At 42.4% G+C, this 26,478-nt stretch overlaps 1 protein-coding gene across 1 annotated transcript in view; it reads right to left on the bottom strand.

Moving 5' to 3' along the window:
• Positions 1 to 4,680: 4,680 nt before the first annotated feature.
• The window catches only part of YTHDF2 (YTH N6-methyladenosine RNA binding protein 2), a 33,868-nt gene continuing 12,070 nt past the window's right edge, over positions 4,681 to 26,478 (bottom strand). The window contains exon 5 of the mRNA XM_032246608.1: positions 4,681 to 5,523. Within this exon, the coding sequence (XP_032102499.1) occupies positions 5,500 to 5,523 (24 nt within the window). The 3' untranslated portion in view covers positions 4,681 to 5,499. The remainder of the gene's footprint in view (positions 5,524 to 26,478) is intronic.

Below are 26,478 nucleotides of genomic sequence, written 5' to 3'. Positions count from 1 at the left end.
AATAAATACAGAGAAGGGACACCTTCTTACAATAGAGTTCTAATTAATACAATGTAGAAGGAATAATCATGAAGCAACATCTGGCAAATGCCACAGGAATACTTGTTGCAGGCAATAACAATCCATAGCTGCCCAAAGTCAGTGAGTCAATGAATGATGGCTTCAGCTGGGCACCTTGGCTCACACCTGTTAATCCTAGCTCTTTGCGAGGCTGAGGCAGGAGAGTTTGAGACTAGCCTGAAAAATATGGCAAGACCTCACTCCTATTTAAAAATAAAATAAGCCAAGCACAAAGGCACATGTCTGCAGTCCCAGATACCAGGGAGGATTGCTTGAGGCTGGGAGGTTGAGGCTGCAGTGAGTGATGATCATGCCACTGCACTCCAGCCTGGGCAACAGAGCAAGACTGTCTCGGGGGAAAAAAAAAAGTTTTCAAGTATATCCAATTCCATAAGTTACATATTAAGTACAAAGGAGGAAATAATAATTCTACAGTGGAGAAATCTAGCTGCACTGTAACCAAGTGACCAAAGTTAACATCTCCAGTATGAAGTCATGTCACAATTATGTATTGATAAAATGCACTAAAAAGGCACGGTGCTTTTGTGACATTCTTGTCAAAGAATAACCTCAATCTAATAGTGAGAAATAATCACATAAATCCAACTGGAAGGGCATTTTACAAAATAACTGGCCAGTGGCCAGGCACAGTGACTCATGCTTGTAATCCCAGCACTTTAGGGCAGATCATCTGAGGTCGGGAGTTCGAGACCAGCCTGAACATGGAGAGACCCCCCCCCCAACTCTACTAAAAATACAAAATTAGTTGGATGTGGTGGTGCATGCCTGTAATCCCGGCTACTTGGGAGACTGAGGCAGGAGAATCGCTTGAACCTGGGAGGTGGAAGTTGAGGTGAGCCAAGATCGTGCCATTGCAATCCAGCCTGGACAAGATCAAAACTGTCTCCAAAAATAAAAAACTGGCCAGTACTCCAAGAGTGTCAAAAAATGAAGACTGAAAAACTGTCACAGGCTAGAGGAGATTAAAGACTATTAAATGTAATGTAGGGGGCGCAGTGGCTCACGCCTGTAATCCCAGCACTTTGGGAAGCCGAGTTGGGCGGATCAGGTCAGGAGTTCAAGACCAGCCTGACCAACATGAAAAAATCCCCGTCTCTACTAAAAATACAAAATGAGGCGGCGTATGCCTGTGATTCCAGCTGCTTGGGAGGCTGAGGCAGGAGAACTGCTTGAACCTGGGAGGCAGAGGTCGTGGTGAGCCAAGATCATGCCATTGTATTCCAGCCTGGGCAACAAGAGCAAAAACTCCATCTAAAAAAAAAATATATATATATGCAATGTAGGATCCTGGATTGGATGTCGAACCTGAAAAAAAGATACAGTGTAAAAACTGGCACAGCTCAAGGTCTGTAGATTAGTTAATAGTACTGCATCAGTATGTGCTAGTCTTGATAATTTTACCATGGTTATAAAAGATGTTAACATTTGGAAAAAGCTGAGTGAAGGGTATGAGTACTCCATAGTTTGCCAAGTCCAAAATTATTTCAAAAAGTTTAAAATAATGGAACACACTAAGATAACCAAATCAAATATAGCTAAAATTAAATTGAGGGAAAGTGAAATTTATTTTGAGACAGAGTCTTGCTGTGTCACCCAGGCTGGAGTACAGTGGCACGATCTCAGCTCTTTGCAACCTCTGCCTCCCAGCAACTCTCCTGCCTCAGCCTCCTTGGCAAATTCCTTGACAAATTTGCCAAGGATTTTGAGTAGCTGGGATTACAGGTGCGCACTATCACATCCAGCTAATTTTTGTATATTTAGTAAAGATGGGGTTTCACCAGGTTGGCCAAGTTTGTCTCAAACTCCTGACCTCAGGTGATCCACTCACCTTGGTCTCCCAAAATGCTGTGATTACAGGTGTAAGCCACCGCGCCCAGCCTGAAATTTTTTTTTTTTTTTTTGAGACGGAGTTTTGCTGTTGTTGCCCAGGCTGGAGTGCAATGGCACGATCTCGGCTCACCGCAACCTCCGCCTCCTGGGTTCAAGCAATTCTCCAGCCTCAGCCTCCCGAGTAGCTGGGACTACAGGCATGCACCATCATGCCCAGCTAATTTTTGTATTTTTAGTAGAGACGGGGTTTCACCTTGGTTGACCAGGATGGTCTCGATCTCTTGACCTCGTGATCCACCCGCCTCGGCCTCCCAAAGTGCTGGGATTACAGGCTTGAGCCACCACGCCCGGCTGAAATTTGTTTTTATATTGAAGGCCAGAGCTGGGCACAGTGGCTCATGCTTGTAATCCCAGCACTTTGGGAGGCCGAGGCAGGCAGATCACTTGAGGTCAGGAGTCCAGACCAGCTTGGCCAACATGGTGAAACCCTGTCTGTATTAAAATACTGCCGAAGTTGTCTTTAATAAAAAAGCTAGTTTAGCTGCATTTTGGGGTCCTTAGTAAAGAACAGTCTAATTTTTATGCTACAGGAAGAGCCAATCTGGTTTTTCTAAAATATGCAAATTCAAAATCCTGAACCCCTCAGGGAAGGCTAAGTGTGCATCTTATTAGGGGCTCCAAATTCCTTTCAGTCAGTAGACTGAAACAGCACTTTCTATGTGTGCTATGAAAGACTGGAAACTACTATGGTGCTAACATTTCAAATTGCAAAAAGTCATCTCAAATTATCTCATACCCAACTTGAAATACAATGTAGAAAAATCTAGTTTAAAAAAAAATTGCTTTTGAACTTGCTTTCCTCTGGATATATTCCCTTTTCAAGGTGAAATACTAAACAAGCCCTGGAGAGTCCTCTAGAAGTCACAGAAGTTTGGGCTAAAAGTGAAAACACTGAGTGCCATACATATTACTAGCAAATCCAGCACCTTCCTACTGATAACAACAAAAGGAACTCCCCAAAATTTGGGGTAAATGTGCTTCAAAAAGAATGGCAGCCAGAAATATTTAGGAATATTGTACTGTGCCTCTGATAGGCCAAGAAAAGCTTTTGATTGCGAATGTCTATAATGGTGCTATTGACTGGGCACAGTGGCTCACACCTGTAATCCCAGCACTTTTGGGAGGCCAAGGTAGGTAGATCACCCAAGGTTGGGAGTTCGAGACCAGCCTGGCCAACATGGTGAAACCTGTCTCTACTAAAAATACAAAAATTATCCAGGCATGGCAGCGTGTGCCTGTAATCCCAGTTAATCAGCAGGCTGAAGCAAGAGAATCACTTGAACCTAGGAGGTGAAGGTGGCAGTAAGGCGAGATCACCCCACTACACTCCAGCCAGGGAAACAAAACAAGACTCCAACTCAAAAAAAAAAAAAAAAAAAAAAAAAAAAAGTGTTATTTAGAAACCAGCATTTAATCATTTTATTGGCACTCTTAATTTTACTATACTGGGCTGTGGAGAACTGGGTAATTTTGACGGCACATCTCTGTCCAACAGTATTAAAATACATTTCCATAACCCTTAGTATAAATGTTAGATGTTTTCACATAATCCAACTCTCTAAAATGGGAACTTTTTTTTTTTGAGACAGGGTCTTGCTCTGTCACCAGGCTGGAGTGTCATGGTGTAATCTCGGCTCACTGCAACCTCCACCACCTGGGTTAAAGCGATTCTCCTGCCTCAGCCTCCCAAGTAGCTGGGATCACAGGCACCCACCACTATGCCTGGCTAATTTTTGTAAAGACAAGGTTTCATCATATTGGCCAGGCTGGCCTCGAACTCCTGACCTCAAGTAATCTGCCTGCCTCAGCCTCACAAAGCGCTGGCACTACAGGTATGAGCCACTGTGCTCAGACTAAAATGGGAACATCTTAAGAGCTAAAAATCTTTTAAGATAGAGAAGCCTCTAAAACTGCTGAAAAGAAGAAATGCCATTACGGTTGTTTTAAGGTTCCCAAAGACCCAAGCCCACAGAAATTTTATTGAGGGGACCTGCATCCATATGGAATACTGTCTATAAAACCTTATTTCAGCCGGGCGGTGGCACGTGCCTGTAGTCCCAGCTATTCGGGAGGCTGAGGCTGGAGGATCTCTTGAGTCCAGGAGTTCTGGGCTGTAGTGCTCTCTGCCAATCGGCTGTCCGCACTAAGTTCGGCATCAATATGGTGACCTCCTGGGAGCAGGGGACCACCAGGTTGCCTAAGGAGGGGTGAACCGGCCCAGGTCGGAAACAGAGCAGGTCAAAACTCCTGTGCTGATCAGTAGTGGGATCATGCCTGTGAACAGCCACTGCACTCCAGCCTGGACAACATAGCAAGACCCCATATGTACATTTTTAAATAATAAAAATAAAACCTTATTTCAGATTAAACACTTATTCCTGGGCTCTACTTCTTCTGCATCTAGCTGGCCAGATTCCATGTAGTTAGGCATAGTGCCTAGTAGTCTTAATATTTATTGAACAAATGATTTAGCAATGACTCTACATTCTCTGCAAAGTATCCAGAAATAAACCATTATGAATATTGGCCCAGCTTCTTTGCAGAGGTCATGGTTAACCAACCCTGGGTAAAAAGCAAGCCTGAAGTGTTTACTCTTAGCACAAATTCTCTAAAATTAGAGTTATAAGAGTCTCACCTCTTATAACTCCTTATACTCCAAATATTTCACAAAATACAACAGACTCAAATAATACTAAATGGTCCTAGAAGTGATGCTCAACAGGATCTCACGTTTATTGAGAAGTGATTAATGGTAAAAAGAAAGGCAATGCCCTTTCCTCATTGGCTGAACAAGAAACTGAAGAAACATTCACTACACGTTTTACAATATTTTTCTCTTCCAAAATGCATTTCTGTAAACAAGTTTTTACCACTGTTCTTAGCTTTGAAATCAAATTAATCCTGACTTAATCAGTATAATGTACAAGAACAGAACATTTCTTAGGACTCCTAGTACTTTGAGTAACAAAGGGTCAGAGAAAATGAACCACCCTTAAAGACACAACCTTGGGTAACACTGGTAAATTCTCCTAGACAAAAATTCTTCATAAAAATGTTCTTCCAGTTCGGAAGGGTAAAATCAAACTCCCACTTTCTGGGGTGGATGCCCAAAACCTTCACAACTCAAGTGTTCTCCAAGTGCAAATGTCAAAATGGGAGGAGGAAAGGGTTTAAAAATTAGAGAAAACTGTATGCACTTACGGACTTAAAAATCCGAAAAACATAGTAAAAAGACAAAAAAAACAAAGCATTATGCTCTGAAATCACAACCAAAGCCAAAATAAAAGGGACATTTTTCACCTAAACTACCTAGAGGGATTTTTTGTTTAGTTTTTTCTTTTTCTTTTTTTTTTCATTTTCCAGTTAAGTCCTATGTCTTTTGTGAAATTCCAATACTTAAACTGCAAGTCTGCAATCGTCTCTGAAGTCAGTGAAATTAAGAAAAAAGTCCTAATTCTCTTGAAGGTCATTTTTTCCTCTTAGGATATGCAGATGCAACCGTTGCTGCAGTCTGTGTAGAACTGCCTTTTATTTCCCACGACCTTGACGTTCCTACAGAGAGGTAAGAAGAAAGTTGAAATGGTTAGTCAAAATTTAACATGCTTATGAATTTAAAACTTCACAGAATAACTCAAGAGAAATTTATTTAGAATTATCAGAAAATTAATTATTTGAAGTAGAATATTGCCCATAAAGAAAAACTGGCTTTTACTTTCTTCTGAACCAAAATAGTAACACTCAAACATCCTAATGCAAAATTACTTTTGACTTGAAAATTCATTGCATGCTTTCTTAATATATTGTTTAAATTAATACCTTGTTGTCAGTTGCCCCAAAAATATGGGCCTAATGGAAGTAACCCAACCACACATGACTGGTCAGCTAAAGGGAAGCAGCATATATACACAGAACACTAGAAGAATGTTAGAGTCAGACTGACCTAAATTCAAATCCCAAACTAGTTGCAAGGCCTTGGACATACTCATAAGCCTTCAATTTCCTTTTCTGTAAAGTGAAGATAAATCTCTCACAAGGTTAAGTAAAATTAATGAGCTGACATATAGAAAGCCCTTAGTCCACAGATGGGAGGGAAAAAAAACTGCCCCACATATCTGGCCTCTTTCCCTAGGGAGATGGGTTTCAAAATCTGACAATACTTATGTTTCCCCTGAAATAAATCCCAATGCTTTTTTGTTTTCTTTTCTGAGAAAGAGTTTCACTCTTGTTGCCCAGGCTGGAGTGCAATGGCAAGATCTTGGCTCACAGCAACCTCCACCTCCAGGGTTCAAGCAATTCTCCTACCTCAGCCTCCTGAGTAGCTGGGATTACAGGTGCCTGCCACCATGCCTAGCTAATTTTTGTCCTTACAGTAGAGACTGGGTTTCACCATGTTGGCCAGGCTGGTCTTGAACTCCTGACCTCAAGTGATCCACCTACCTTGGCCTCCTAAATTGCTAGGATTACAGGCGTGAGCCACACTCATTTTCTTAAGAATCACTGAGTCTTTCGGAAACTTATCCTAAATTCTTCCATTTCACATATTACCTCATGTACAGAATTGTTTAAATTCTACACCTTTAATAAATTTTTTAATTTTTTTAATTAAAGAACCTTTTTTCATGTAAATTACTAGATTCACATGGCTGTTAAAAGCAAAAGCATTAAGTGGTCAGTGGCACACAGGCCTGAACTTATACATTTCTTCCCATTTACCCTGTGGTAACTATGGCTCTATGTCAGCATGGTTTCTACTAAAAATAGCAACTACCACTTATGGTGCATGCATGTAGTCCTAGCTATGATGATGCCACCACTGTACTACAGCCTGGATGGCAGTGCTGAGACCTTGTCTCTTAAAAAGTAAATAAAAAAATAAAAACCACAAGATGTGAGGGAAGAAAAAAAAATCTGAGGTTGAAGTCAATTTTTTTTTTAAAATTTACCCTAGGCTATAAAGTCAACAGCATCTTGCTTACGTTGATTTCAAACTCATTTACCTGATTTTATCTTTCATAACCCAGATGGATACAATTTATATAACCTCTCATCTAATATTGATCGGTGTCTACTTTTGGCCTCAGGAAATCTGGACTGAGATGCATTTCTTGATTAAATCTCATTCCTCTTGCTTTTACTATTTTTTAAGCCAGTAATTTTTGTCTCTTCTCCTTCTGTCCTTCAAGGTACAGTTCAAAATCCCTTCCTTCTTTGAAACATCCATAACCACTACCACTTTCAATATCTTTCCCTTAACCCTACATCCACACTCAAACTAAATTCAGTCTTGTTTCATATAATAGTAGTCCCAGCTAGATCAAAAAGCAGAAAGCAAAGAACAGGTCTTCAACCAACTTCACTCAAAAACCGTTCATAAGTTTAGCAGTAGATAACAGGCTAAGATAGACTTCTACATAAAATTCTGCCTATTATCTCTTAATGTAACCCCAGAAATGAAAACAATAAATTGTCCCAAATTATAACACTGAATTAGAAACAGATTCTATCACTGCTCTGATAGATGTGCTTTTTCCAAAGAAACATGTTTATTATATTTAAGTTAGTCGACAGGCTTACTAGCATTTAAAAGTCAAGAATATTATTCAGCCCACACAAAATTTTAAAAAAAGAAAAATTCAGAACAGCATCATGTATACTTACTACAGCACTATTTAAATACCAAATCTGTTCCTGTTTATAATGTGCAATTTTAAGTCTCACAAATACCTATGGTTCAATATTGCTTCAAAAGCCAAACTTTCTGAAATTTTAACTATACAGCAATACCAAGACAGTCAGGAGTGGTGGCTCACACTTCTAATCCCAACACTTCCGGAGGCCAAGGCAGATAGACTGCTTGAGTCCAAGAGTTCAAAACCAGCCTGGCCAACATATGGAGACCCTGTCTCTACAAAAAAAAAAAAATTTTTTTTTTATTAGCCAAGCATGGTGGTGGCATGTGTCTGTGGTCCCAGCTACTTGGGAGGCTGAGGTGGGAGGATGGCTTAAGCCCAGGAGGTCAAGGCTGTAGTCAGCACTGATCACACCACCGTACTCCAGCCTGGGTGACAAAGTGAGACCTCATCTTGGCGGGGTTGGGGGGGAAGCTGGCACCAGTGGCTCACGCCTGTAATCCCAGCACTTTGGGAGTCTGAGGTAGGCAGATCACAGGTCAGGAGATCGAGACCATTCTGGCCAACATGGTGAAACCCCATCTCTACTAAAGTACAAAAACTTAGCTGGGCGTGGTGGTGTGCGCCTATAGTCCCAGCTACTCGGAAAGCTGAGGGAGGGGAATTGCTTGAACCCGGGAGGCAGAGACTGCAATGAGCTGAGATTGTGTCACTGCACTTCAGCCTGATGACAGAGCGAGACTCCGTCTCAAAAAAAAAAAAAAAAAAAAAAAGAGAGAAAAGTATAGATTGGAGTGGGAATCTGGGGCACAGTAGAATCCTTTTGAAGGGCCTCCCTCTCGTTGGCCAAATCTGTGACTTGAGTATTATTAAATAATATTAACGATAAGTATGCAACTTCACAGAGAACACGAACCAAAAAGAAAACAAAAATTGGCCGGGCGCGGTGGCTCAAGCCTGTAATCCCAGCACTTTGGGAGGCCGAGGCGGGTGGATCACGAGGTCCAGAGATCGAGACCATCCTGGTCAACATGGTGAAACCTCGTCTCTACTAAAAACACAAAACATTAGCTGGGCATGGTGGCGCGTGCCTGTAATCCCAGCTACTCAGGAGGTTGAGACAGGAGAATTGCCTGAACCCAGGAGGCGGAGGTTGCGGTGAGCCGAGATCGCGCCATTGCACTCCAGCCTGGGTAACGAGAGTGAAACTCCGTCTCAAAAAAAAAAAATTAATAATGATAAGTAAACACCTATCACAGTTATACTTGAATCAAGCAAGAATTATCAGTCAATGCTAGAATTAAAAGGAGAAGGTTTGAGAGAAACAAGTTATTTACATAGCGTCAAACTATTTTCCCACATATTAAAAAAAAAAAAAATTAAGTGGAGAATCTGGTGGACAACACCTTACACAAAGTGACCAAAGTTAACATTATCAGTAATGACATAAACGGACATCTTGTACCTCCCAGTATGATGGACTGAGAAAGATACAACCTTACTTGAAAGCAGTGAAGCCTGACTTAACAGGGCTGGGAATAGTAGCTCACTCCTGAAATCCCAGCATTTTGGGAAGCGGAAGCTGGCGGACAGCTTGAGCACCGGAGTTCGAGGCTAGCCTAGGCAACATGGCAAAACCCATCTCTTACAAATACAAAAAACTTTAAAAACTCAGCTGGGTGTGGTGGCATGCACCTGTAGTCCCAGCAACCTGGGAAATGACTTGAGCCGGGGATGGGCGAGGCAGCAGTGAGCTGTGATCATGCCACTGCACTCTGGCCTAGGTAACAGAATGAGACCCTGTCTCAAAACAACAAAACATTTAGGAGACGTAAACCATGGTCTCCAAATATTCATGGACTGGAACCCAGACCACAAAAAGAAACACTATCAAGGACATTAAGACAACTGATAAAAGTCTGAATAAGATCTGTGGGTAAAAATATTGGGTCAATTATATTTCCTGATTTTGATAAATGCACTGTGCTTATGTAACTGCATGTCTTTGTTCTAGGAAGTACACAGCAAAATAACTAGGAGAAAAGACATGATGTCTAGACCTTAACTCTTGATGGCTCAGGAAAACACCGTATATATACATTTTCAAAAACATTCAAATGATAAAGCAAATGTGGCAAAATGTGGAAGAGTAAATCTGAAATTATTCCAAGACCCGGCATGGTAGCTCACATCTGCTGCTCACACTTTGGGAAGCTGAGGCAGGAGAAGTGCTTGAGGCCAGGAGTTCAAGACCAGCCTTCAGCAACATAGTGAGACCCTGTCTCCACAAAAAATTTTTTTTAATTTAGCTGGGTGTGGTGGTGCATGCCTAAAATCCTAGCTACTTGGGAGAGTGAGGTGGGAGGACAGCTTGAACCCAGGAATTGGAGGTTACAGTGAGCTATATGATGTGATCACTACATTCTAGCCTGGCAGCCTTGGGTAACAGAGAACCTGTCTCTCAAAAAAAATTTTTAATGTATTTCAAAACACAAAACTGAGGGGAAGGGAAGAAATGAATTTATTCCTTCTGCAAAAAAAGTTGGGTGCACACTACGTTAACATTTAATAAAACTTTAATTTTTTTTTTTTTTTGGGGATGGAGTTTCACTCTTGTTACCCAGGCTGGAGTGCAATGGCGCGATCTCGGCTCACCGCAACCTCCGCCTCCCGGGTTCAGGCAATTCTCCTGCCTCAGCCTCCTGAGTAGCTGGGATTACAGGCACGCGCCACCATGCCCAGCTAATGTTTTGTATTTTTAGTAGAGACGGGGTTTCACCATGTTGACCAGGATGGTCTTGATCTCTGGACCTCGTGATCCACCCGCCTCGGCCTCCCAAAGTGCTGGGATTACAGGCTTGAGCCACCGTGCCCGGCAAAACTTTAATGTTTAATAATAGGCTGGGTGCAGTGGCTCATGCCTGTATCTCAGCACTTTATGAAGCCAAGGCAAGTAGATCACTTGAGGCCAGTGTTCAAACTTGCCTGGGCAACATGGCAAAACCCAATCTCTACAAAAAAAATATAAAAATTAGCCAGTGTGCTGGCACACACCTATAATCTCAGCTACTGGAGAGGCTGAGGCAGGTGGTTGCAGTGAGCCGAGATTGCACCACTGCACTCCAACCTACATGACAGATGAAGATAAATTTAAATCAGGCACAGAGGCTTGTACCTTGTTCAGTCCCAGCTACTTGGGATGCTGAGCCAAACGATCATTGGAGTCCAGGAATTTGAGTCTGTGATGAGCTATGATCAACACTGTGAATAGCCACTGGACTTCAGCCTGAACACCTCATATTAAAACAAAACAAAACAAAACAAAAAAAAACAGAAGGCCAGGCAAAGTGCTCGGATTACAGGCATGAGCAACCATGTCTGGTCTCTATAGATTTCCATATGTTTCATGTTCTAGAGATCTGCTGCACAACACTGTTTACAGTTAATACTGTAGGCCCAGTGCAGTGGTTCACACCTGTAATCCCAGCACTTTGCAGAGCTGAGGCAGGCAGATCACGAGGTCAAGAGACTGAGATCATCGGGCCGGGCGCGATGGCTCAAGCCTGTAAATCCCAGCACTTTGGGAGGCCAAGGCGGGCGGATCACGAGGTCAAGAGATCGAGACCATCCTGGTCAACATGGTGAAACCCCGTCTCTACTAAAAATACAAAAAATTAGCTGGGCATGGTGACACGTGCCTGTAATCCCAGCTACTCAGGAGGCTGAGGCAGGAGAATTGCCTGAACCCAGGAGGTAGAGGTTGCGGTGAGCCGAGATCGCGCCATTGCACTCCAGCCTGGGTAAAAAGAGTGAAACTCTGTCCCCAAAAAAAAAAAAAAAAAAAAAAAAAGACTCAGATCATCCTGGCCAACATGGTGAAACCCTGTCTCTACTGAGAATACAAAAATTAGCTGGGCGTGGTGGTGCACACCTATCATCCTAGCTATTCGGGAGGCTGGGGCAGGAGAATGGCTTGAACCTGGGAGGTGGAGGTTGCAGTGAGCTGAGATCGTACCACTGCATTCCAGCCTATCCTCTTTTCCTAGAGAGACGGATTTCAAAATCCGACAATACTAATGTTTTCCCTGAAATAAATCCCAATGCGTTTTTGTTTTCTTTTCTGAGACAGAGTTTCACACTTGTTGCCCAGGCTGGCGTGCAATGGCAAGATCTCGGCTCACTGCAACCTTCATCTCCCGGGTTCAAGCAATTCTCGCCTCAGTCTCCCAAGTACCTGGGAATATAGGCACCTGCCAGCAGGCCCGGCTAATTTTTTGTTTTTGGTAGAGATGGGGTCGCCTTGTTGGCCAGGGCGATCTCAGACTCCTTACCTCAGGTGATGCACCTGCCTTGGCTCCCAGAGTGCTGAGATTACAGGAGTGAGCCGCTGCGCCCAGCCTTTTTTTTTTTTTTTTTTTTTTTTTAGACGGAGTCTCACTCTGCCACCTTAGGCCCTCCTCACTTTAAATCCATGATTATAAAATAGAAAACTTGGCCTGTTGCCGTGAGTCATGCCTGTAATCCCAGCACTTTGGGAGGCCAAGGCAGGCAGATCACGAGGTAGGTAAAGAGATCAAGACCATCCTGGCCAACATGGTGAAACCCCATCTTTACTAAAAATACAAAAAAATTAGCTGGGCGTGGTGGTGTCTGCCTGTAGTCCCAGCTTCCCCGGGAGGCTAAGGCAGGAGAATTGCTTGAACCCAGGAGACGGAGGTTGCAGTGTGCCGAGATCGAGCCACTGCACTCCAGCCTGGCGCCTGGTGACAGAGCGAGATTCTGTCTTTAAAAAAAAAAAAAGAAAGAAAAAAAAAAGAAAAGAAAACTTGGCCAGGTGCAGTGGCTCGTGCCTGTAATCCCAGCACTTTGGGAGGCCAAGGTGGGTGAATCACTTGAGGTCATTAGTTCAAGACAGGCCTGGCCAATACTGTGAAATCCCATCTCTACTAAAAATGTGAAAATTAGCCAAGTGTGGTGGTACGCGCTTTTAGTCCCAGCTATTTGGGAGGCTGAGGCAGGAGAATAGCTTGAACCAGGGAGGAGAAGGCTGCGGTAAGCCGGGATCGCGCCACTGCAGTCCAGCCTGGCTAATAGAGCTAAACTCTAGCCTCACAAATAAAATAGAAAGGTCGGTCTCTAGAGGAAATAAATGAAAAGCCATAAGGTAGCAATGTTAAGTCTGTACATATACAATCTCTTCATATAATATATATAATAAATCTATTTGGCTTTCCTCTACTTAAGCTTAATATCCTTTTCTACTTACAACTGTACTGTTCTACCACCATTCCTCCCATTTCCCTCTACTTTTGTCATCCCTCTCCCTTCATTTTTAAGTGGGCCATAAAACACAACTGAGGCATATTCATATTTACTTGGATATAATTTTATGAACATTAAAATCTGATGTTTATCCCTCCCACAAAATTAAGTCTATATAGGTCTGAACTAGTTTTTCCTATGCCCCCATGAACCTTGAAAGAAACCCAAAACCTATATTATCATATCAGTAACCCAACTGATAATATAGAATGCTTAGAGGCCTTGCCTCCAAAGATGCTCATTCAGTAGACAAGGGAGGACAAGAATCTCAATGTAAAAACTTCCAGAGGGTACTTTTTGTACTAACTGAAAAACTACTCTTCAATTTTCTTTTTTTTTTTTGGAGGGGACAGAGTCTCACTCTGCCACCAGGCTGGAATGCAGTGGCGTGATCTCGGCTCACGGCAACCTCCACCTCCCCTGTTCAAGCAGTTCTCCTGCCTCAGCCTCCCAGGTAGCTGAAACTACAGGTGCACACCACCCCCATCTCCAGCTAATTTTTGTATTTTTAGTAGAGACAGGATTTCACCATGTTGACCAGGATGGTCTCCACCTCTTGACCTCGTTATCCACCCGCCTCAACCTCCCAAAGTGCTGGGGTTACAGGCGTGAGCCACCACACCCAGCCTAATCATTTCTAATCCTATAAAAAATACCTCCTGAATGGTTAGGATTCACAAAAAAAAAAAAAAAAAGAAGAAAAAAAAAAAAGAAATAAGCTTACTAAATAAGCTTATAGGGCTTACTAAGCAAGATTTCCAATCTAGTTAAGTCTGTTAAGTAGAACGTAGGTTATCAATATATTTTCTAAACTTTTCAGGTGACTCAAAGTTGTTTTAAATCAGTTGCCATTTTTTTCAGTCTATACATTGAAGCTCTCGTGTCCAGGTCCACCACACTCCTCTCCTCACCACTGTGCAGGCCCACCGACCCTAACCAAATTAACTTTTGCCATAACTATGAATTAGCCAAGAATCTGTCTGGGCTCTAATTCTAGCTCTGCCACTAAGTGAGGTAACCCTGCAGTTCGTGTATAAAATGACAGTGGGGTAAACTAAAACAGTCCCACTTATAACCTGTCGGTGTGCATTATCCAGAACCGTTTGCACTCTTCCTTATTCCCGATGCCTGTAATTAGCAACAACTTTTACAAGCTTCAACAAACGGTCATGGAGATCGTGTAGAGTAGTTCCAATTCACTCCATTTTGAAATTTGTGATGGGAAAATTAAAACTGACTGCTTAAAATATTTATGTCTCAACTAATTATGTTCTCTTCATATGACCACAAAGGTGACTGGCTATAGGCATTAGCAGATACTAAAATACAGTTAGCAAATTATATACATATATATATATATTTTTTTTTTTTTTTGGAGACAGGGTCTCTGTTGCCCACACTAGGGTGCAGTGGTACAATCCTAGTTCACTGCAGCCTCAACTTCCTGGGCTCAGGCCATCCGTCCACCTCAGCCTCCCAAATAGCTGGGACCACAGGTGCATGCGACCACACCCAGCTAATTTCTTTTTATTATTTGTTGACCATTCTAGTCTCCAACTCCTAGGCTCAAGTGATCCTAACTGGTTTACACCTGTAAACCACCACGCCCAGCCAGTTAGCAATTTTAAACAATAAATATGAAGACATAGCATGGCCTAAAAACAAAAAGAGCCTTGTAGGAAAACAAATTCCAGTTCTACTTCCTAGGTAGTGGTCTAGTTTTTCCTTATTGAATCTCAGGTCTCTACAAGATGAAGATAATCTTCACTATTTTACAGGATTATTACAAGAGATTGAGGATATATGACAAGTGCCTAATAACCAGCAAATGCCTAAATATGGGTAAATATTATACCTAAAGCACTAAGAGGATGAAAAGAACACTATATTCAAGATGATTAAACTGTATAAACAAATTACATAGGTAAAGATGAGAAGAAATAATGCCAAGATGAATAGTTTTGTTGTACACGAATCGTGGGCGATTTCTTTTATTTTCTATACCTTTTATAATTTGGTTACATTTTATAATAAAAACAAATGCAAAACTTGTAAGTATTTATAGTTTGCGCACTGCAAGATTTTTACATGCAAACACAAGTTCTATACGTTATCCACAGCTTACAAAAAAAAAAACCTCACATGAAGAGTCTATCTTTTAAAATGGCTTCATGTAGTACACCAAGTGATATAGGCCAAATTTGAATTCTGACATACACAGCAGGCAGACTACTGAACATCTCATAAGAACCACCAGAAATTGGCCAGTTGCGGTGGCTAATGCCTGTAATCCCAGCACTTTGGGAGGCCTAGGCAGGTGGATCATGAGGTCAAGAGACCGAGGCCATCCTGGCCAACATGGTGAAACCCCATCTCTACTAAAAAATACAAAAATTAGCTGGGTGTGGTGGCACATGCCTGTAGTCCCAGCTGAGACAGGAGAACTGCTTGAACCTGAGAGGCGGAGGTTGCAGTGAGCAGAGATCGCGCCACTGCACTCCAGCCTGGCGACAGAGCAAGACTCTGTCTAAAAAAAGAACCACCAGAAATTGCAATATCAACTGCAAATGAGTTGGAAAGTAGAACAACTGCTGCAGCTGTCCCTTCTCCCTCTATATCCAAAAATTCACACAGGGGATTGGCCATTTTCTTCATCTTTCTGTCTTTTCCTACCCACCCTTTCAGACCCAATTCAAATTAAGTCTTCCATAAAAATGCCCTGTTTAACTAGCTCTAACTGGTCTTACTATTCTATACTTGGTCTCACACTGCCAGTTAGTACTTTACTATATGTTACGCTAGAATGTTTCATTTGATATATCATAATTCCTTGATCTCTTTCCCAATGGCTAACTGGAGTCAAATCAGTTCAACAAGGGGCTATTTGTTTATTCAGCAAGGGATGAAAAGCATTAGGGCACTATTTATTGGGCGCGCTGGAACTAGAATTTGGTCCAGGAGGTGGCAGCAGCATGCAAATTTAAACTGTTACCTGCTTCGTGTACGAGAAAGAAGTAATGATCTGAGCTGCCACTTTTTCCTTGCTTATGTGAAGACTTACATGATTTCAATGATGAATATAGAAAAGCAGGAAGAGAACACCTTTGTTTGCCCTAAATCAAGGTCTGTCTTCTCCTCTACATAAAACTCCTAAGGAATTACAGAAACAGTTCATCATGCTGTCCCTTAAAGAAAGGCAGGCAATGGTTGAGTGTGATGGCTCATGCCTGTAATCCCAAAACTTTGAGAGGCCAAGGCAGGAGGATCACAAGGTCAAGAGATGGAGATGATCCTGGCCAACACGGTTGAAACCCTGTCTCTACTAAAAATACAAAAGTTGGTCAGACGTGGTGGCTCATGCCTGTAATCCCAGCACTTTGGTAGGCCAAAGTGGGCAATCATGAGGTCAGGAGTTCAAGACCAGCCTGGCCAGCACGGTGAAACCCTGTCTCTACTAAAAAATATATATATATATACAAAAATCAGCTGTGCGTGTTGGCGTGTGCCTGTAGTCCCAGTTACTCGGGAGGCTGAGGCAGAAGAATCACTTGAATCCGGGAGTCGGAGGTCGCAGTGAGTCGAGATGGCACCACTGCCCTCCAGCCTGGTGACAACAGAGGAGAAAAAAAAAAAAAAGGGCAGGCAAAGCCAATGCAATAGCCCTTCCCTATATCCCTCTTGGGTAAGTCTTCCTCATCCCTCCACACCTGAGCCCAGACTAAATAACCCAAAATCTTTAGAAGAGATGCTGAATTTGCTGAATCCTCATACTTCTCCCATCTCCAAACAGATCTCTCTACCTCATCTTCCGTGCATCATTCCCGTTTTTAAAAATTCATTGGCATCTATGGTGTTTCAAATTATGCTTCGTAGGGGAGATGCTTCCCAGATCTTCTGGGAGAAAAGAAGCTGAACACGTAAAAATCAGTCCTTCATGAGGTTCCAAGAAAAGTTTCATTTGGAGGGAAAAAATTCCAATGCTAAAAAAGTTTTAAAACTGTTATGGAAGTAATCTTTACTTCTGGCAGGTAAGCAGAATGGCTTATACTTGAGTGATTCTTGGTTTAAAGTATTCAAGACATACTAAACGATTCCAGCACTGCCAACTACCCCTTGTCCCATACATGTTTAAGCATGGAAAAACAGTAGTCCTCTCTGGATCAATTTTTAGCCACATCAAAATCAGAATGCTGCCATTCTTCATATTCAACTCTGTATTTCGGACTTTTTTTTTTTTTTGAGACAGAGTCTTGCTCTGTCACCCAGGCTGGAGTGCAGTGGTGCAATCTCAGCTCACTGTAACTTCTGCCTTCTGAGTTCAAGCCATTCTCCTGCCTTAGCCTCCTGAGCAGCTGGGACTACAGGAGCGCACCACCATGCCCGGCTAATCTTTTGTATTTTTAGCATAGACAGGGTTTCACCTTGTTAGCCAGGATGGTCTCGATCTCCTGACCTCATGATCCCCCGACCCTGGCCTCCCAAAGTGCTGGGATTACAGGTATGAGTCACCACATCTGGCCTTCAGACATTTTTATATAGTCGAATTTACCAAAACAGCACATACTAGGCAAACAAAAGAGCTTCATAATACCTCTTTAAGGCTTGCAACACAGAGGTTGAAAGATACCGACTATGCAAGTGCAAAGAGGTCGGCAAGATAAACAACAAACGCAGAGTCTTTTGAAGGAAGCATGGAAATCAAAACCTTCAAGTCTCTAACAGCAAAGTGGCTTTTTATTCAAGACATCATTGGCATTTGCTGTCATCTGTTACCTCTCTGCAATCTGAGTAAGTGTACTCTACCCTACTGCTTTAATTGCCGTACAGGCTGTGTATTCCCTATCTAAAATGCCTGGGATACGAAATGTTCTGGATTTCAGATTTTTTCAGATTTTTTGAATATTTGTAGATACATACTGGTTGAGCATCCCTAATCTGAAAATCCAAAATACAAGATGCTCCAATGGGCATTATCTTCAGTGTCATGTCGACACTCAGTTTCAGACTTGGAGGAGCTGCAGATTTTCCAATTAGGAATACGCAACCTGAATAGCCCCTTCCTTGTTCTCTTTTTAAAACTCAGACTATCTTTCTCAATCTTTCACTTGCTCCCTCTTTATCCTTCAAGTTTTGTTATTTCTGGGGAATTCGTTCCTTAGTCCTTTTCTCTCACTCCCCAGAACCACACTGCAGAATTATAACACCAGCTCTATTTTCTTATCTCATGTGCCTTTGCAAAGTTACTATTTTCTGTGCTTTAATGTCTTTATCAGTAAAACTGACAGTTATACTGCCTCTACCTCACAAGCATACAAGAATTAAATGAACGTATATATATTTAAAACAACGGTATGCTAGACACTGTACAAAGCATTCAGTAACTGTTAGCCATTCTTATTACCAGGATTTTTGAAAAGTCAAACTCTTCCATGTCTTTACATATTCTGAGGGTTGAAACTTCAAATTCCTGGCCAGGCATGGTGGCTCATGCCTGTAATCCAAGCACTCTGGAGGCCAAGGCAGGTGGATCACCTGAGGTCGGGAGTTCAAGACCAGCCTGACCAACAAGGTAAAACCCCATCTTAAAAAAAAAAAAAAAAAAAAAAAAAATTCAAATTCCTATCAACAGTCTCTCTGAGCTCCAGATTCCCAACTGCCTACTATCACGTTGCTGTTCCACAGGCACTGAAACTATTTTCGAAAGCCAATACATCTCCAAAACCTAACCTTAAACTGCTGCTCCTCTCATCATCTTTAATTTTTAAAAAACTAGTCAGCAAATATGTCTACCACATTCCTCAAATCCAATCTCCCATTCCCATTGTCCTGGTTCAGGCCCCCATCATCTTTTTTCCCCAGAGTACTGTAAAAGGACTTCATTTAGTCTCTGGGCCATCTCCCACCTACCTACCTTTTTTTTTTTTCTGAGACAGAGTCTCACTCTGTCGCCCAGGTGGAGTGCAATGTTGTGATCTCAGCTCACTGTTACCTCTGCCTCCCAGGTTCAAGTGATTCTCATGCCTCTGGCCTCCTGAGTAGCTGGGACTTCAGGCACATACCACCACTCTCAGCTAATTTTTTGTATTTTTAGTAGAGACAAATGTTTCACCCTGTTGGCCAAGCTGGTATCGCACCCCTGACCTCAAAAGACCTGCCAACCTGGGCCTCTCAAAGTGCTGGGATTAGAGGCGTGAGCCACCACACCAGACCTAATAGATGTTTTGATAAGTTGCTTACTAAGTTTCCATTTCTCTATCTATAAATACAGGATATTGCCTCCCAGGTTGGCACGGGGATTAAAGTAAAGCTATGAAAGTTCCTAGCAATTGTGCCTAACAAGGTCAGTGCTCAGTTAAGTGTTTCATCCCTCCTAACCTCCAAACTATTATTCCCTAATTAACTATCCTCCCTTACAACCAATCTAAAAGTAAAGAATAAAATCCTGAAACCCTTCATATACTTGCCCAATCAACCTCTCTAGCATTATTGCTTGCCATTCTATACCACATGAAACTTCTCATCATTCTGAAAACATACCGTAAGCATTCACAAGACGTTTTTGAACATGCTCTTATTAGAATGCCATTTTTTTGGAGACAGGGTCTCTGTCACCCAAACTGAAGTGCAGTGGTACCATCACGGCTCACTGCAGCCTTGACGTCCCAGGCTCAATCCTCCCGAGTAACTAAGACTACAGGTGTGTCTCACCACACGTGGTTGATTTTTTATTTTTACTTTTTGTAGAGACAGAGTTTCAATATGTTGCCTAGGCTGGTCTCAAACTCCTGGGTTCAAGTGATTCTCTTGCTGTGGCCTCCCAAAGTGCTAGGATCACAGGCATGACCCAGTGCACCTAGCCATTTCTCTACTTTCTTATCTGGCAAATTTCATAGATCATGGAGTAATCCAGGAGCTTTTGGGTTAGAGAGACTCAGTGGCTCTCCAGGTATAAGTTCCAACAAACATGAAACATGTTTTGAGCAACTTCTTTGCTAAATTGATAGTTTTTCAAATATTAAATATTTCCTCAAAAAAATGTATTTTTTTTTTTTTTTGAGACAGGTTCTCTCACTGTCACCCAGGCTGGGATGCAGTGGCAAGATCAGAGTTCACTGCAGCTTTCACTTCCTGAACTCAAACAATCCTCCTGCCTCAGCCTCCTAAGTAGCTGGGACTACTATTATGTGCCACCAAGCCTGGTTAATTTTTTAAAATTTTTTTGTAGAGATGAGGTCTTGCTATGCTGCCGAGGCTGGTCTCAAACTCCTGAGCTCAGGCAATCTTCCCACCTCAGCCTCCCAAAGTGTTGGGACTACAGGTGTGAGCCACTGTGCAGGACAAATTTTTGTGTTACTGGAAAAAAAATGTAAGAGCTAGTCAGCCAGGTGCGGTGGCTCACACCTGTAATCCCAGCTCTTTGGGAGGCTGAGGCAGGCGGATCACCTGAGGTCAGGAGCTGGAGACCAGCCTGATCAATACGGTGAGGTGAAACCCCGTCTTAAAAAAAAAAAAAAAAAAAAGAAAAGAAAAGAAAAAAAAAGAGCTACAGTCATGACACACAAATTCAATCTGCATCAATATTTTCTCCATCACTATACAGTCTAGACCATCAGCAAAACTTAAGCACTGATTTGTAAACAGCATTTGCCAATTTCCATGATAACACAGCTGGGCCCAGCATGGTGGCTCACACCTGTAATCCCACCACTCTGGGAGGCCAAGGCGGATCACAAAATCAGGAGTTTGAGACCAGCCTGGCCAATATGATGAAGTCCTGTCTCTACTAAAAATACAAAAATTAGCCGGGCATGGTGGCAGGCGCCTGCAATCCCAGCTACCAGCGAGGCTGAGGCAGGAGAATCGCTTGAACCTGGGAGATGGAGGTTGCAGTGAGCTAAGATCGATTCCAACTCAAAAAAAAAAAAAAAACCCACTGATTTCAGATTACCAATGAGTTATCAGTGTACAACAGCATATTATATATTGATACAACAGATGTAAATAACCTCAAGAGTAATGAATTTGAATATTACCTTCTAATACAATGGTAATTACAATGTAATTTAATCTACAGAAGTGTATTCTTGAAAGCTAAACAGCTGGCTCCAACACATCACTGGAGAGACTTGTTTTAAAGACCAACTCCAACATTTACTAGCTATGAGACTTTGGATAAATAACCTCTTTAAGCCTCTTCCTTTATCTCAAATATGAGAATTACAGTGTTAGATAAGATAGCTAAACTTCTGTGTGTACTATGTATCAAGCACTGTGCTATTTGAGTGCTTATATTCCATTATTACTTATTTGGCATGGTTCCAATGTTATTGCCTCCATGAATTCTTAATTTTGTTGTCCTCCTAAAATCCTCTGCTTCTAAGGCAAAGATAGCGCCTTGTTTCTCTGTTCCATTCCAGCAATTAACACAAACATTTATTGAAAGATAGATGCCAGGTGCGGTGGCTCAAGCCTGTAATCCCAGCACTTTGGGAGGCCGAGGCGAGTGGATCACCAGGTCAAGAGATCAAGACCATCCTGGTCAACATGGTGAAACCCTGTCTCTACTAAAAAAAAAATACAAAAAATTAGCTGGGCATGGTGGCACGTGCCTGTAATCCCAGCTACTCAGGAGGCTGAGGCAGGAAAATCGCCTGAGCCCGGGGGGCGGAGGTTGCGGTGAGCCGAGATCGCGCCATTGCACTCCAGCCTGGGTAACATGAGTGAAACTCTGTCTCAAAAAAAAAAAAAAAAAAAAAAAAAAGATAGATAGATAGATACAGAGGGCATGGTTCAGAGATCCAAATTTAATATCATCTATTCTCTTCTAGTCCTCCTTTAAAGAGGCTGCAGAAAGAGGTATGTTATCTATTCACAAAGCAAGGAAGGTGATGAGTAATACAAATAAAATTTCCTTAACCCTTTTGGCAGAAAGACAAGTATATTTATCTGCAAGACAAAAATAGACATAGATGGCCTTAAGATTTCACAAAATTGTTCAAGTTTGCTATCCTGGTTTAAAACAGAATGCCCACTCACTAGATCTAAAGTGGCAATAAAAGAGTGGTGGGGTGGTAAGATGCTAAATTGGAGCCAACAGTATCATGTGGTTATTTACTTCCTAAAGATTTAATATATTTAGCTCAAGTGAAGATGTTTTCCTCTTTTACATCACAGAAAGTTGCAGTTTTTTGTTTTTTGTTTTTTTTTTTGAGACACAACCAGGCTGGAGTGCAGTGGTAAAATATCTGCTCACTGCATCCTCCACCTCCAGGGTTCAAGAGATTCTCCTGCCTCAACCTCTCCAGTAGCTGGAATTACAGGCATCCGCCATAACACTGGGCTAATTTGTGTTTTCAATAGAGACAACGGGGTTTCACCATATTGCCCAGGCTGGTCTCAAACTCCTGACCACAAGTGATCTGCCTGTCTCAGTCTCCCAAAGTGGTGGGATTACAGACATGAGCAACTGCACACAGCCAAAACTTGCATTTTTAAATGTTGAAAATAGAGCCCAAGTAATCACTTCAAAAACAAAAAAGACTGAATGCCCAAATTAAAGGGTTAGAAGGAGAAAGATGGCCGTAAGGGAATAAACATCCTTATAAAGAGAAGCTTTCTGTGCGCGTGCGCCAAAATCAAAAGAAAACCTGGATAAAAACAAGGCCAAGCAGGGTGGCTCACACTTATAATCCCAACACTTTGGGAGGCAAAGGCAGGAGAACCACTTGAGCTCAAGAGTTTGAGACCAGCCTGGGTAACGAAGCAAGGCCTTGTCTCTACCACCAAAAAAAGAAAAGAGAAAAAAAAAGGCTAGGCATGGTGGCGCTCGTCTGTAATCCCAGCACTTTGAGAAGCTGAGGCAGGTAGATTACCTGAGCCCAGGAGTTCAAGACCAGCCTGGCCACCATGGTGAAACCCCCATCCCTAATAATACAAAAAAAAACTGCCGGGCCTGGTGGCAGGTACCTGTAATCCCAGCTACTAGAGAGGCTGAGGTAGGAGAATTGCTTGAGGTGGGAAGAGAGAGGCTGCAGTGAGCTGAAATCGTGCCATTGCACTCCAGCCTGGGCTACAAGAGCAAAACTCTAACTCAAAAAAATAAAGAGTCCAGTGTGTGTTCTGGATGTCAAAACAAAATTATATACAACAATTATATATCAATTTAAAATTTTTTTTTTAAGACAGGGCTTCACCATGTTGGTCAGGCTGGTCTTCAACTCCCGACCTCAGGTGATCCACCTACCTTGGCCTCCAAAGTGCTTGGTTTACAGGCGTGAGCCACCAACACCGGCCTTAAATTTTCTTAACAGGAAACACTTCTTCCAAATTATCACTCCTAAACTTTTTTTTTTGGGTCAGAGTTTCCCTCTTACTAACCAGGCTGGAGTGCAACAGATGGTGCAATCTCAGCCCACTGTAACCTCTGCCTCCCGTGTTCAAGAGTTTCTCCTGCCTCAGCCTCCCCAGTAGCTGGGATTACAAGGATGTACTACCATGCCCGGCTAATTTTTGTATTACAGGGTTTCACCACGTTGGCCAAGCTGGTCTCAAACTCCTAACCTCGTCATCTACCCACCTCGGCCTCCCAAACTGCTGGGATTACAGGGGTGAACCATCTCCCCCAGCCTTTTTTTTTTTTTTGAAACAGAGTCTCTCCTCTGCCACCCAGGCTAGAGTGCGGTGGTGTGATCTCAGCTCACTGCAACCTCCATCTCCCTGGTTCAAGTGATTCTCGTACCTCAGCCTCCTCAGTAGCTGGAATTAGAGGGGCAAGCCACCACACCCAGATAATTTTTGTATTTTTTTGGAGACAAGGTTTCGTCATGTTGCCCAGGCTGGTCTTGAACTCCTGGGCTCAAGTGATGTGTTCACCTTGGCCTCCCAAAATTCTGGGACTACAGGCATGAGCCAACACATTCAGCCTCTAAATTTATTTAATAAGCCTTTTAGTACAGTTTAGGAAACAATTTAATACATACACAGTAAATGTATTAACTAACTATCCACATACCTAATCGGTATCAAGATTCATTGAGAATGCACCAATCCCTTCTGTCATCCACAGCTTTCCAGCCTCAAGTCTGTTCTTAACTTTTCATGTAACAAATATTTAGGTCAGAAATTATGAAACAAACAATAACCTTCCTAGAAAGATCTGTTTCATAGCATCAATTCATCTTCATGAACCTCAAATGTTATCTTGAGTCAGCTAATCCTCTTATCCCTTGGCTTTTCTAGTCCAGACTACCTATGTATGAAACCCCTCTACAACACCCCCAGTTTAGTTTCTGCAACATATCGTTTTTGGTTTCTCCTTATCATTTACAAAAATATTTCTCCCTATAACCTTTATCCACTAGTCCTAGCATTGTCTTCTGACATGCAGAATCCAGTCTTAAAAAAATTTGGGCCGGATGCAGTGGCTCATCCCTGTAATCTCAACACTTTGAGAGTCCAAGGCAGGTGGATCACAAAGTCATGAGTTTGAGAGCAGCCTGGCCAATGTGGTGAAACCCCCATCTCTACCAAAAATACAAAAATTAGCCAGGTGTGGTGGCAGGTGCCTGTAGTCCCAGCTACTGGGGAGGTTGAGGCATGAGAATCGCTTGAACCTGGGAGGTGGGGTTTGCAGTGAACAGATATCACTGCCATTGCAATCCAGCCTGGGTGATAAAACTGAAAGTCCGTCTCAAAAAAAAAAAAAAAAGATTCAGCAGCACAAAAGGGCATACAGCGAAAAGTCAAAAAATCCTACTGGTCCCATTTAATATCAATGACTTTAAAACTTAGCTGGGCACAGTGGCTCACCCCTGTAATCCCAGCACTTTGGGAAGGCCAAGGTAAGCAGATCACCTAAGGTCGGGAGCTCAAGACCAGCCTGACCAATATGGAGAAACCCCATCTCTACTAAAAATACAAAATTAGCCTGGCATGATGGCGCACGCCTGTAACCCCAGCTAACTCAAGAGGTTGAGGCAGGAGAGTCCCTCGAACCCAGGAGGCAAAGGTTACAATGAGCCGAGATCGCGCCACTACACTCCAGCCTGGGCAACAAAAGTGAAACTCTGTCTCAAAATAAAAAAGAGACTAAAACTCAAACTGTTGCCACTACAATCACATTTTCTCTGTGTCTCGACTCTCCTCACCCTCTATTTGTTCTACAGTTATTCAGAAAAACCATTTACCCAAGTACCCAATTTTTCTATTTTATTAATTTTTGTCTCCCAGGGCTCCGTCATCCCTTGAATCTAACAAGATGCTGGACTTTAAAATAATTAGTCCTTTGTCCTCTCTACTTGACTACTTCCCTTATTTTTGACTACTTCCCTTATTTTTACTGGTAGTTAAAGGGTTAGAAACAAGACAAAAATTAAACCACTTGTTTTATGACATTTCTTTAAAAAAAATTCACTCATTCACGGAGTTAACTCTTCTTTCTTCCAGACTATTCCAAAGTTGAGTCAAAAAAGAAAGGCGGCCAGGTGCAGTGGCTTGCACCTGTAATACCAGCACTTTGGGAGGCCAAGGCAGGGGGATCACTTGAGGTCAAGAGTTCCAGACCTGCATGGCCAACACGGAAAAACCCTTTCTCTACTAAAAATGCAAAAATTAGCTGGGTGTGGTGGCACGTGCCGGTAGTCCCAACTACTTGGGAAGCTGAGGCACAAAAATCGCTTGATCCTGGGAGGTGAAGGTTGCAGTAAGCCAAGATCATACCACTGCCCACACTCCAGCCTGGGAGACAGAGCAAGACCCTGTCTCAATTTAAAAAAAAAAAAAAAAAAAGACAGGCTCTTAACTGTTGCCTTCTTTCAGATAACAGCTGCACAATGATTCCCTCAACAAAGCTTTTCTGGAAACATGATAAAGGTTTATGTAGCAATATATGTAAAACTTAGCCAAGACCAAAAAGCATATACCCCCCCGTAAGAATTTCTGAGTTTGTGGTAAAATACTAATTTTAAAAAAGCATGTACTTTGACACACCTAACTACTAAAGGACAAATGTAAATATTTATACAAAAGGATGTTCAGTATAGTATTATATTAGAAAAAATATATTAAAATATATATTGTTGACATATTCAACTATTAGGGATTGGTAAATTACACTAAGTCTGACAATACTATGAAGCCAACAAAAGCGATGTCACAGAGGAATACTTAACTGGGGAAAGGTTCTAAATAAATGCAGAAAGGTTACACGATAGTATCGGTAGTATACAGCAAAGTAAACAGTGGTTTACTTTGTAAAAACAGTAAAACTGGCCGGGTGCGGTGGCTCAAGCCTGTAATCCCAGCACTTTGGGAGGCCGAGGCGGGTGGATCACGAGGTCAAGAGATCAAGACGATCCTGGTCAACATGGTGAAACCCCGCCTCTACTAAAAATACAAAAAATTAGCTGGGCATGGTGGCGCGTGCCTGTAGTCCCAGCTACTCAGGAGGCTGAGGCAGGAGAATTGCCTGAACCTAGGAGGCGGAGGTTGCGGTGAGCCGAGATCGCGCCATTGCACTCCAGCCTGGGCAACAAGAGCGAAACTCCGTCTCAAAAAA

Source organism: Sapajus apella, unplaced genomic scaffold (assembly GCF_009761245.1).
Source record: "Sapajus apella isolate SASKATOON/1434 unplaced genomic scaffold, GSC_monkey_1.0 scaffold62, whole genome shotgun sequence".
Classification (NCBI taxonomy): Eukaryota; Metazoa; Chordata; class Mammalia; order Primates; family Cebidae; genus Sapajus; species Sapajus apella.
The sequence above is the reverse complement of the archived record's forward strand: the minus strand, read 5'-3'. Positions and strand labels throughout refer to the sequence as shown.